Source organism: Phocoena phocoena, chromosome 8, assembly GCF_963924675.1.
Source record: "Phocoena phocoena chromosome 8, mPhoPho1.1, whole genome shotgun sequence".
In the NCBI taxonomy this organism is placed as follows: domain Eukaryota; kingdom Metazoa; phylum Chordata; class Mammalia; order Artiodactyla; family Phocoenidae; genus Phocoena; species Phocoena phocoena.
In genome coordinates, this window is record NC_089226.1 from 96,809,914 (window position 1) to 96,823,504 (window position 13,591).

Consider the following 13,591-nt stretch of genomic DNA (forward strand, 5'->3'; position numbering starts at 1 on the left):
CTAACTAAAAAAGTGAGGACAGAGTGACCTTTTCTACTATGCTTGAACTGTGACGAGTGGTACACACCACTAACCCGTTGTTGGGCGTGGAGAGGTGCAAAAAGAGAAATATCCAGATATCTGGGAACTTGAAAACCAATGAACACTCTCCCCTCTTAAAGGAAAAGTGAGCAATTAGGGATATAAGGGAAAAAATCCAATAGGTGTCCTTGTTTGTGCATCCCATCCCCCCAAGAAGTGAAGTGTCTTTGTAAGAAAAAGAAAAAAAGAAAAGAAAAGACACTTGGGAAGGGTACCAAATAGTAAGGGATAGAAGTAGAAGGAGGGGCTATAAAGATAAAGAGGAATTTGAAAGGAAATGTCAATGAAGTCATAGAGAATTTAATGAGCACTTTCTGGATGCCCAGACTTGTCACAGGCAGAAGACACATCCCTGACCTCAAGAAGCAGCCAAGATATACGCACGTGAAAGCACTTTGTAGTAATTTAAGATGATAAACAATAAGGAGATAAAAATAGGTAATGGGATAGTAAATGTTTATGGGAATTTAGGGGTGGGAGCTATTATTGTGACTTAGGATAACAGTTGTATAAAGCAGGAGTAGTTATGAAATTCAGAAATTGCGGGTATATGGAGGGCTGGCAATAATTTTTCGACACCGGGAAATATGATGGTTTCAAAGGAACTCTCCACCTCAAATTCTTCTAACACCAACGCCTCAAGAAAGGGAGGCCAAAGAAACTGTGACCGCCGCGAAGAGACAGCTCCCGGAACTAGTGTGGCCGGCTTGGCGTTGCGATACGGAGACTGTTTGCGTGACACCCTCTCCGCCTCTAGCCTCTCCTCCCGCCGCGTGGGTGCCATGGCAACAGAGAGAGCCCTCGACCTGGCTTCCGGAAGCGGGAGAGCTGGAGCTCGGAAGCTACCCTGGTCAAAGGATGCTGAGTCCGGAACGCCTAGCCCTACCGGACTACGAATATCTGGGTAGGCGGTTCCTTCAGTTTCGGGGAAGGAAAGAAGTGCAGACGAATTAGGCCAGGGTTTGGTGAGGAGGCCGGGGCGAGGTCTGAGTGGGAACGGGTAGGGTGGGCTAGGGAGGGGCGGGGTGGGGGCGGTCCAGGGCCTGAACTTGTAAGGCCCAGCGAGGAGGAAAACACCATCTGGGAGTAGAGAATGCTCAAGTGTACCCGCTGGAGCTCAGACAGTGTGGATTGTGCCCTAAGTGGGCTAGGTTGGAGTTGAGAATTGAGGGGCCTTTGGGGGTATTACTGATATGCTGCCAGTGGAGTAACCTTGGAACCTTGAAGTGCCAAATTAGTCATTCTGTGAACAATCATTTAACCGTTATAGCGGCAGCTAACATTTTTGAGCATTTCTTTTACATTAGGCACTATGCTAAGCATTTTACGTGCATTCTTTATTGAATCTTCATAACAGCCCCAGGAGGAGACTGTGTTTTTCTTCCATTTTGCAGACAGCGAAACTGAGGCTGAAGAGGTGACTTGCACAAATAAGGCCACACAGCTACAAAATGGTAGGGCTAGGATCAGAACCTAATTTGCCCACTCCTGAGCTTGAGCTCTTGACCATTAAGGCTGTGGCTGTAATACTTTACACACACTGTAACACCTTCAGTGTGTAAGGCATTTACTGGATGAAAAAAGGATATATGTATGTTGTGTGTATGTATGTATATACATACATGTATGCACACGTTTTAAAAAATTGATAGACTTTATTTTTTAGAGCAATTTTAAGTTTACAGAAAATTGAGCAGATATTATAGAGTGTTCCCATATACTCCCTCTCTCTCTCACTCAGAGCTTCCCATTATTAACATGTGACATTAATATAGTACATTCATTACAATTGATGAACCAATATTGATACATTATTATTAACCAAAATCCACAGTTTACATTACGGTTCACTCTTTGTGTTGTACAGTTTTATGGGTTTTGACAAATGCATGATGTCATGTATCAACCATTATAGTATTATGCAGAATAGTGTCACTGCCCTGAAAATCCTCTGTGCTCTGTCTATTCATCCTTCCCTCTGTCCCCCAACCACTGACAACCATTCATCTTTTTACTGTCTCTAAAGTTTTACATTTCCAGAATGTCATATAGTTGGAGTCATAGAGTACATAACCTTTTCAGACTGGCTTTTTTCACTGAGCAATATGCGTTTAAGGTCCCTCCATGTCTTTTCCTGGCTTGATAGTTCATTTCTTTTTATCACTGAATAATATTCAATTGTATGGATGTACTATACACATTTTTTTTTTTTTTTTTTTTTGCGGTACGCGGACCTCTCACTCTTGTGGCCTTTCCCGTTGCAGAGCACAGGTTATGGATGCACAGGCTCAGCGGCCATGGCTCACGGGCCCAGCCGCTCCGCGGCATGTGGGATCTTCCCGGACCGGGGCACGAACCCTTGTCCCCTGCATTGGCAGGTGGACTCTCAACCACTGTGCCACCAGGGAAGCCCTATACACATTTTTTAATGAAAAACAATTCTAGTTTAAATTTTTGAATTAGTAATATGGAAACTAGATTAAAAAACATAAAGAAGTTTATAATGAAAAGTCTCTTCCAACCCTTTTTCCCCCATCTGCCAGTTTCCATCCATCCTCAGCCCCCCACTAGTAACCACTATTACTGGTTTCCTGTGTATCCTTCCAGAGTTTAGTTTATTAGGTATATAAGGGAGAATACACTTTTTTCATTCAATATATCTTGGAGTGATTTCTGTGTCAGTGAGAGCTTTCTCATTCTTTTAAAAAAATGTTTAGCTACATAGTATTTTAAATAATTTATTTGACCAATTCCCTGTTGGTACACATGTTGTTTTTAGCCTTTTGCTATTACTGAAAATACCCCACTGAATAACCTGTAATTTTGTGCCATTGCTAGTATATCTGCAAGGATAAATTCCACAAAGTGAAATTGGTGCGTCAGGGACATATGCATTTTAAATATTGATAGATATTGCCAAATCGTCTTTCACAGGGGTTGTACCATTTTACACTGCACTAGCAATGTAAGAGTATGCCTGTTTCCCCATAGTCTTTCCAACAAAGTATATCAAACTCAAACCATCAGATTTTTTCAACCTGTTAAGTGACAAATAGTCCCAGGGTAGATTTAATGTGCATTTCTTTTCTGAAGTTGAGCATCTTTTCACCAGGTTTAAGGGCTGTGTGGTTTTTGAAAGGTGTATATATATATATATATATAAAGAGCATTGTTATATCACAGATAATTTTGCATCCAATGAATAAGAATATCAATGTCTAACAATGCCTAGACTTTTGCTAAGGATTTTATGTATTTTATCTTATTTACTCAGTACTAACGAATCTATGAAATATTTGAAAAGCCTAGTCTATTGTTCACTTCCTTGGATGTTTGCGTCAAAGTCTTAACATATTTAAATTATATGCCTCAAAGGCTTGACATATTTAATATACCGGTGCTTTGGTGAGTAGAAGTTGGTGGTCCCTCCAAAAGTGGCTTTTATCAGCCACTAATTCAGTGGCAATGTTGATAATAAATCTATAAACAGAATCAAGATTTCAGGTTGGTTGTAAAAGCTTCAATGTCTAACCACTTATCTAATTATTGAACCCTGGATTATTGAACCTCCTTCAGGTTCTGTTGCATATTTAAGTGCCTTACCTCCCTGTCCCATTCACCATCTGGACGTTCATACTGCCCTAAGCAGGGTCATCCTACTCATTGGCTTCCTCATGGTTCCTCAGACCATACAACTCTGCTGAAATGCATTTGTCTTTAGTTGAGAACAACCCTGCCCATTACAGTTTGGTCCCTTTTAGAGGCATGCTGTTGCTATTTTGAAGCATTCACCCTCAATATAATGACCACTGAAAATCACCCCTTATAGATTAATTTAATAAAATATTTTCTGATTTGAAAATTTAAATACCTACAGAGGGTTTGTTTTTTTTTTTTTACTTTTTAATTATTTATTTATTTTTTTTTTGCGGTACGCGGGCCTCTCACTGTTGCGGCCTCTCCCGTTGCGGAGCACAGGCTCCGGACGCGCGGTCTCAGCGGCCATGGCTCACGGGCCCGGCCGCTCCGCGGCATGTGGGATCTTCCCGGACCGGGGCACGAACACGTGTCCCTTGCATTGGCAGGCGGACTCTTAACCACTGCGCCACCAGGGAAGCCCCAGGGATTATTTTTGGCTTGGCTTTTCTTCTTCCTCCTCTCCTTCTCCTCCTCCTTCTCCTTCTTCTTCTTTTTTTTAAAAAATAAGTTATAAAGTCACATGTGTAGGCCTAGAGAAGAAAATACACATACAAAAAAGAAAATTGCATAGATAGGAAAGCTCTATGTTTTCAGTGCATCAGAAAAGTGAAAGCTCAATATCCCTTGGTAGGTGTGTCTGGAGACCTCTTTTTAGTATTATGGTATAGACGACAGGGATACCTATTCAGTGAATATCCATAGATTTTCCCTTCTGCCTGCTAGCCAGGGCTTATATTTGCCTTTTTGACTACTAGTGAAGAAAACAGTCTTTCATCCTGTTGGGTAAACTGATCCATTCCCTGCTGACTTTGTGGATTAGGAACCTGTAATCATGGCCTGGAATGGCTTAGGATCTTAAGATCATCATTACAGAACTGACTCCATGATGTTCATGCCTGCAGTCATCAGAATGGAGTGATAGGAACTATGTTAATGCCCAGGCGTGAATAGAGAGAGAGGAGAGTCTGGTAAGGAGATGAAATAAATATAGAGCCCTTGAAAGGTTTCCACTTTATGAAAGCTACTTATTGGAAGCTTCTGCCAGAGGCTGAGGTGTGTCTGTGTATCTGGTTGGGTGTGGAGAGTTCTCTAGAGCTGAAGGGCAGCCTGTTCTGGTCCCAGGTTTGCAAAACACACTACCTACGTGCTGACCTGAGTGTAAGCATGAGGGTTTGAGGTTTATTATTTTACCCCACCTAAATTGGTGAGGTGCTTGCTTTCACTCATGCTTCAATTTGCCTCTTCTGTTTCTATGGATACTGCTTATTCTCACTAAGACTGGTAGTGGATTGGCATAATAGATAACTCCAGGAAATCCGAGATGGTCTTTCTCCTTTGAGGGCTATAGTTTTAGAGGAATCACAATAAACTGGATAGTTATTTTTAAGCTATAGTTTTGGAGCACTTCATTTATGCTTAGCACTGTGCCTTAACTCATTTAATCTTCACAACCACCATACAGTTAGGTATTATTATTAGTCCTATTTAGTAGTTATTAATATCGTCTCCTCATTTTACAAATAAGGAAACTGAGGCTTAGAAAGGCTAATTGATTTGTACAAAGTCACATAGGTGATGCTACATAAAAGCAGGGATTCAAATCCAGGTTTATCAGATTCCATGCCTGTTTTTTCCTCTCTACCAAGAAGATAAAAATAAACAAACCAAAATATCTGTTGCCTGTAAAGCGTAGTGATCCTTGCTTCCCTTTTAAGAATGGAGTTCTTAAACAGTTCATTAGTTGCAAATCAGTTTCCTGAACACAGGAATTGTATCTTTCTCATCATTGTATACCTACCTTTCACAATCTAGACACTTTATACATACATGTGTGTTAAATTGAATATGAATAATCTGACCTTAGGGCCCCCCAAATGTGAGCAGCTAACAGCAATAACTAAGACTTATTAAGTACTTACTATGTACCAGGGAACATTTTATGTGCTTTATAAACATTAATGCACATGAAGATAGGTTCAATTTTTATCTCCATTTCACATATGAGGAAACTACAGCACAAAGGTATTAAATAACTAGTTAGTGAGTCCTAGAGGCAGAATTCTAATCTAGCAGTCTGACTCCAGAGTCCACATTGTTAAACTCCATGCAATGAATACCTTGAGCAACTCCAACAATGAGGCTCCAGCTATTGCATAGACCTGCTCATAATGGTTGCATGGATTCTGGAGTAAGTTCAGGTGACTCCAAGGGCTTAATTTAACATTTCTGCCAGGAGGGGGCATACTAGGAACCAGGATGGATCAGGGAATAGTAAAATTCCAGTTCCTTCTTGCCACTGGACTCATCTCTCAAATGCAGGCAATAAGTAAGATAACTTCTAAAAATAAACCATTTAGGAGAGTTTTAATGACAATAATCTATGTACTTTGTGTAGCTGTGTGACCTTGAAGAAGTTACTTAACCTCTCTGTGCCTTAGTTTCCTGATATGCAAAATGTACTTACCTCATACATGTAAGCTTTTAGAGCAATGCCTGGCTGCTACATTGTATCTTCATTGTAAAAAGAGGATACACAAAGATGAGTAAGATACCTTTCCTTCTAGAGCACCTGGGTAGGTGCTCAATAAATATTAGCTGCTATTATTACTCCTACATTTTAACAAAAATGTAATACATCTGTGACAGCCATGAAATCGTGCCTCTCAGATCCCCTATTATGCGGAGGGGAGGGTAATTAACTCTGAACCCCAGCTCTCAATCCAACACCTTGTTCACATTGAGGTCACACTTCCTGCAGGCTGCTCCCAGCGGATGACTGGGTGGGGAAGACCCACTTTTATGAGAAGTGTGACTCCTCTGATGGTGACTTTGGCTTGAGGACTCCCACTGCACTGCAGTCTAATACTCTCACTCCCTCGCTCTTCTTTACAAGGGTCAACCCTGCATTGTGGTCTGTCAGCTCTCCCAGCTTCTTCTAGCTCCCTCCCCATTTTCCCTCATGGGCTTTTCAGTATATCTCTTGCGTGTCTGATCCTGTCTTGTTGTCTGCTTCTCAGAGTACCTGGACTAAGACAACATCCAACAGTAACTGATATAGTCCCTTCCAGTCATGAGGTTGATACAGTTTTTTCAAGCCTTGACAAAGGTTCTGACATATGATTCTTTCTGTGTTGAAGATTATTAAGTGTTACTAATCGTACTTTTTTGCATTTGCTGATATCATAGCACATGATATTTACTTGTCTTACTGCCAGGCACAATTTCTTTTTTTGCTTTTGGATGAATCCTGATAAGCAAACTTATTTTTGTTTGAATATAATGAGTGAATCTTCCAAACCCAACCCTATGCTAGGAAACACCTGCATACATATAGTTCACTCGCTCTATAATGACACTTATTTCCCATCTCTGTAGTTGTAGCGCACGGGCTTAGTTTCTCTACGGCATGTGGGATCCTCCCGGACCAGGGCTCGAACCCGTGTCCCCTGCACTGGCAGGCAGATTCTTAACCATGGTGCCACCAGGGAAGCCCTAATAATGTTTTTGCTGGGGAGAAAAAAGAGCAAGTGGGTTCTAAGGCACGTTGTTTGTTGACCCTTACCCATCCCCATTTCTCCAAGGTAACTGATTGCAGGTGATGTCAGTGTTATTCTAGGGTTTAAATTCTAAGGTTCTGTAAATTGTTTACTTTGCTTATCATTTATATATTCAAATAATCTTAAAATCTTTCCTCCAAATGCTGTCCAAAAGTTGGGAATCTCTTTTATTTGTTATAAATACCACATTTGCTAAATGAGTAAATTTAGGAAGCTGAGTAGGTAATTAAAGTTTTAAAAACTAATAATAGTAGATGAGAAGAGACAAAATGAGCCATTAGCTTATCTCTAGTTCATTATCCTGTTTATAGCCTTCTTAGCACTTAGCACAATTATCTTATTTATCTATTTGTATATTTTGTTACTGTTTCTTACTAGAATGTAAGCCATAAGGGCAGGCTTATTCTCTCAGTATCTCCAAAATCTAGCACAGTGCTTGGCCCAAGTTAAGTGCTCAGTTGTTAGATGAATAGTCTGCTTTAAGTAGCAAAATAATTTTTTTTTTCAAATGAGAGAAGGGACTCCAGTTCAACAAATAGTTATTGAATTCCTACTGTGTGAGAGACACTAAGCTTTTTTCTCCTTCTTCCATTGACAAAAAAAAGGATGACTGATTAAAATCTTTCATCTGAATGCTGTCCCAAAGTTGGGGATCACTATTATTTGCATAAATACCATGTTTGCTAAATGAGTAACTTTAATTTCATGGTTGACACATTTTCTTTGTTTCGGTTACACAACAGTAAGTTTTAATTCATTTTTTAAAATGATATTTTATGAAGGAAGGAAATTTTATACAATTTGGGGGCATCTCCTTGAGATTCCATCTTCAGTTGGGTGGAGTAATATGCTTTAAGACTGGAATTACCCTTGTCAACTAATCCCTGGGTCCACTGTGTTGGGATGCCCTTGCGCTACTTCCCTACGGGCCTTAGGAAATTGCTCATTCTATGATTGGAATTTCAAGTCAAAACACATTTATCTGAGCAGAATTTTAATGATTTATCAAAGAGAGGAGGGATTTTCCCAAACACATCTGAACTTACCAAATTACCGATCCCATTAGCTATGTTTTCTCTTAAGCACCTTTCTTTAAACAAAGTAATTACTGCTGAAATCATCCAATGTATTTTTCATAAAAGCTTGTGACTAAGTTTTGTTTGATTAGCAGGAACGCAGTAAAAGTAAATATTGTTTGAGAAGGCACTTTCAGAGCCCTTTCTTTTTCTTCATTGAATTAGCTTTTTAAAAGCACTGTTCTTTGGAGAGAGTAAGAGCCTTTTTCCAGCTGTCCTATTGTGTAGCTCAAGGTCTTGTTAATACTATTATCTGGCCCTGAGATTACAGGTAATTGTGGTAAAACACAAGCTTCAGTTTCTGTAATCTAAGACAGAAATCTGTTTGTGCCCTGGCCTTCATATCAGGTGTTTGTTAAATTCAGACTTCTCTCACTTGGGATAGCCCACTGCCCCCAACGGTAAACAGAGGTATCTGGCAGGGATGGGGCTACATTAGAGCCATTGCCATTTTTTTTTTTCTTTTTAAAGATCATGTGGCAGAGCCCCTCCTGTGGCCAACTTACATACAACATGTGCACGAAATGGGAAAATTATATATTTTAAAATAAGCATGCTTGAAACAATAACACTTTTGAATGTGAAATGTACCAAAAGGCCGCATGTCTCTGGCTTTGCTTGTCAAATGGAGAGGCTGCCAGAACCACTCGGCTCCATGGTTCTCATGCCCTAAAGTCCTGCAAATTGACACGTAAGTAGGCAACACACAAAGAAGCTCAGCCCATGAGAAAGTGAGTTTGGGCGCTTGGGCTGCCTTCCTTTCTCTCTGTGTAGATTTCTTTCCAGCTTCGCTTCTTCTGTCCTATCTTAGTTTTTCAGAAAGGAGAGATTAAATGTGTCTGCTATTTCAGCATGTTAACTGCACAGGCAACATGAGGCTAGCACTCAGGCCACTGTTCAGCCTGTCATATGGAAGGAATTGCTTTTCAGGGGAGATTATAATTGTGTATGTAGCCACACAAATGCACATTCTGCCTGGAGGAAAATGCACAGAAGAGGAGGCCTTATGCTGCCACTCAGGTCTCTTTGTGGAGGGCTGCATAAGAAGCCCTTACATGGCATAGTCAACTCTTTTGGGCTTAATGAGTCATCTTTTTGTGTGATGCCTACTTCAAAAAAGGAGGAGGGCGGGGGGCGGGGGGAGAAGAAGAAGCACACTCTTGCCCAAGTGAGTTGCTTTTATTGGCCCTGCAGCTTTGTCTAACAGTTTTGTATATTCCTGATGACATCATTTATAATACTAGTGCACAGAGAGTAAACAAAAAATAATTTAGCTTTCAGGCATTTAGACAAAACTTAAATAGTGCAATTTAGAGAAATGATAATAAGCTTTATAAACAGTGAGCACATGAGCTTAAACAGCAAGCATGACCCCACTCTTTTTTGGAATGTGATGTGTTGAAAGATGGCTGTAGAGAAAACTAGAAGCTTGACACTTTTGAATTATGTGCAGGTCAGACTTGAGTCCATGGTCTAGTGTTAATCCCAAGCAGTATGTTCTAGTTAGTGGATAAAATACAAGCTACCATGTGAGTAAGTCATTAAGCCCCTTGAGTCCTAGCATTTTACCTATAAGAAAGGAAAAGGTAATATTACCACCTACTTCTCAGGAATGTTAGCAGACTGAGAAGATAAAACATGTGGAGCTCTTTATAAGAAAGGTATTTTGTACATAGAAAATAGCATTATTATTGTCCTTCATCAAATTTCCCCAACACATGGAGTTGATAAAAGTTACCTCATAGGGGGTTGAGAGGATGAATTAATATGTGTCAAGTATCTTAAAGTAAACTATTTAATGAGACCTAAAATTGATAGTCTTTCTTGATAGTCTCTAGACCACCAAACCTGATATTTAAACACATGATTAACTTATAAAGTCTTATATGTGCCATCAATCTTTTGCCTTGTCTTCAAGGATTGGCATGGTAGAGGATAGTGAATATACCGGTAGAAGAAAATAGGTTAGGTCTTCAGGAAGAATGGCCCTGCCTTTTTTCTTTTCCAGATTATGCCTATGAATAGTCTTTGGAGTCTTGCTAATTTTTTTTTAATTAATTAATTTAATTTTGGCTGCATTGGGTCTTCGTTGCTGCACGTGGAAGCTTTCTCTAGTTGCGGTGATCGGGGGCTCCTCTTCATTGTGGGGCGTGGGCTTTTCATTGAGGTGGCTTCTCGTTGAGAAGCATGGGCTCTAGGCACGTGGGCTTCAGTAGCTGTGGCACGAGGGCTCAGTAATTGTGGCTCGTGGGCTCTAGAGTGCAGGCTCAGTTGCTCCGTGGCATGTGGGATCTTCCCGGACCAGGGCTCGAACCCTTGTTCCCTGCATTGGCAGGCAGATTCTTAACCACTACGCCACCAGGGAAGTCTGAGTCTTGCTAATTTTTGTTGCCATGTCTGGACATAGGTAGAGACTGTTTTGACCTTTGTTCTTCCAGTAAATATTTGGTTTTGATCTCATGTTTCTAAAGAAACAAACTCATAAGGAAAAGAAGTGATTGTTTTGTCTCACATTGTGAACTTTTCTTATCATATTTCTTAGTAGTTAAGAGAAAATAATTATTGTTGAAGGACCTGGCATCGAGTTCCCTAACTGGAAAGTTCTTAAACTCAGCCAAGTAATAAAACCAGCTTTGGTTATTATCTTTAGAGGAGAAGGGACATCAGAAGAGAAATTATATTTTTTAATTGACAAAATTATCGCTAATATCTCTGCTTCCATTTTTGTTGGTATTTTCATAAGGTTTTAGGCAACAAAACCTGAGAAGACCCCCTCGTGTAATTTTCAAGTTTAAAGTTTCATCTGTTGTTTCCAAGTATAGTAACACTTGGGTAACCTCACTTCCCAGATTTAATTTTCTATTAGATGACACTAAATGGGAAACACTATGTCATTTAAATTCTAACTCCTTAGCAGAGATTATTTCTCTTACATTTTTTTAAATACAGAGGTAATATTCCAACTTCTAAGTAAGTCCAGCCCCCCCAAATACTGTCTTAAGAGGGAAATATATTCAAATAGATGCTCTTGGTATGGCAGCTGGAGTCATTCTCATATACAGGAGGACTGGAGATGGACAGCAATCTCATTTAGTCCTTACAAGATATTTGTGAGGCAGGTACCAGCCTGATCCTCACTTTTCCATGAGGAAACTGAAATTTAGGTTATGTAACTTGCCCAAGGTCACCAAGCTAGTAAATGTGGAGGTGAAGCTTGAATGAAGTTTATCTGACCCTAGAGCCTGTGTTGTTAGCTGCTTTGCTTTTAGGTCTGATTTCTCAAGGCCCTCTTTCCTATTCAGTTCACAAGGATTGAAGGATTAGAACTTAATATTTTAACAGAAATGTCTACAGAATATATGATATATTCCCCAGATTCTCTGGTATAATAGAACATAATTGAACATTTCTTTATGTTGTGGTGTCATTATTTGAGACATTATTTATTATATTGTACTGTAGATGTGTTATGACATTTACTCATGAGGGTGGATGCTAGGAAACGGGGACTCAGAGAACTTAAGTAAAATTTCCAACGTTTATATATAATAGATAGCAGTAGGTGGAGCTAAGATTTGACTAGTACTTCTGGTTCCAAATTTAGTGCTTTGGGTGCCATTCAATCAATGTTAGTTAAATCTGACTTTATAGTTATTAATTAATGATAAGAACTTCCCCCTATGCTTAAAACTCCCCTCTTTCCAGACTAATGTTTCCTACTTGGTCAGTAAGATGTTGAGGTATACTGAGGTTTTGTACTCTAGGTGCTTTCGTGCCACGGATCTCAGGGTGATGGTTGAGCAGCTGTTATAAAAAGATCCACCACCACAACTGCCCCCTCCAGTGCAATGGCTCATACAAGAGAGAACTTTATTTCTTTCTAACTTAACCTGAGTCCAGGATGCGGATGGCAGGATCTGCTCTAGGAAGCCATCATGGGATTTCAGGTTAGCAGGGCAGCCAAGCCATTTGAAACCCATGGTTTCTGAGGATGCCTCCATTGTAGCCATTTCCAGTTATAGAAAGGAAAAGGGGAAGGAACAAGTCCAGGGCAAACCCCTAAAAGCAAGTAAGGCAGAAGTTGCAAACATCACTTGTGCTCACATTTCATAGGTGAGGACTTAATATAAGGCCCCTGCCAGCTGCAGAGGAGCTTGGGAATTGAAGTCCAACCAGACAATTGTGTGTAAGAAGAATAGGAGCACGTATTTTGGGGTGTGCAAACAATAACCTGCCATACCTGGTATGTGTATTGTTAGTAGGTGCTTGCCCTTATTCAGAAGCGAAGCACAGATGTATCAGTAGGTGTTTGACTTTTCCTCCCCTACCTGTACCTCTGTTAAGTACAGAGTATTTTATCCCTTGTCCGTGTTCTCCATTCTTCTGCCTTATGCTACTACTGAGCTTGGTTGCTCCCTTTTTTTAAAAATTAAATTTATATATTTTATTTATTTTTGGCTGCATTGGGTCTTCATTGCTCTGTGCAGGCTTTCTCCAGTTGCGGTGAACAGGGGCTACTCTTCGTTGCGGTGCATGGGCATCTCATTGCGGTGGCTTCTCTTGTTGCGGGGCACAGGGTCTAGGTGCGCAGGCTTCAGTAGTGTGGCACTCCAGCTGTAGGGCACAGGCTCAGTAGTTGTGGCGCATGGGCCTAGTTGCTCCGCGGCACGTGGGATCTTCCCGGACCAGGGCTCGAACCAGTGTCCCCTGCATTGGCAGGCGGATTCCCAACCACTGCGCCACCAGGGAAGCCCATGGTTGCTCCCTTTTTATTATTTTTTTCTTTCTTAACTCTATGTCTCCTGTCATTTCTCTTGGAACACTTCTCTGTCCTTTGTAAACATTTCCAACTGATCAGAATAGTCCCTTTCTACACTTTAGTGAGCACATGGAATGTTAGCGTTTTAGTTCTCTACTGTTGTGTTGGCTGCTGGGTGTTGGGGCTTACTTTGCTGCCAAATAAAACTTCTCTGAGTGGGAGTTGGACCCATTGTAGGAACTTAAATCTTGTTTCCAGAGAGCTAGTTTTACAATAAATAAAGATATTTATCTTCCTATACTGAGAGTGAGAGTTTTAGAAGAACAAGGAAAATGTGGTGCCACGGAAACTGGGGGAGGAGTGAGTTTCAAGATGGAGGGAGTGTTCAGTAATATCACTTGTCGCAGAGGTCAGATAAG

General features: G+C 40.5%; 1 protein-coding gene across 1 annotated transcript in view; it reads left to right on the forward strand.

Annotated features, from left to right (window-relative positions):
* The first annotated feature begins 863 nt into the window (after window positions 1-863).
* CSTPP1 (centriolar satellite-associated tubulin polyglutamylase complex regulator 1) overlaps window positions 864-13,591 on the forward strand; it is a 189,515-nt gene continuing 176,787 nt past the window's right edge. The window contains exon 1 of the mRNA XM_065882673.1: window positions 864-985. Coding sequence (XP_065738745.1) covers window positions 864-985 — 122 coding nt within the window. The remainder of the gene's footprint in view (window positions 986-13,591) is intronic.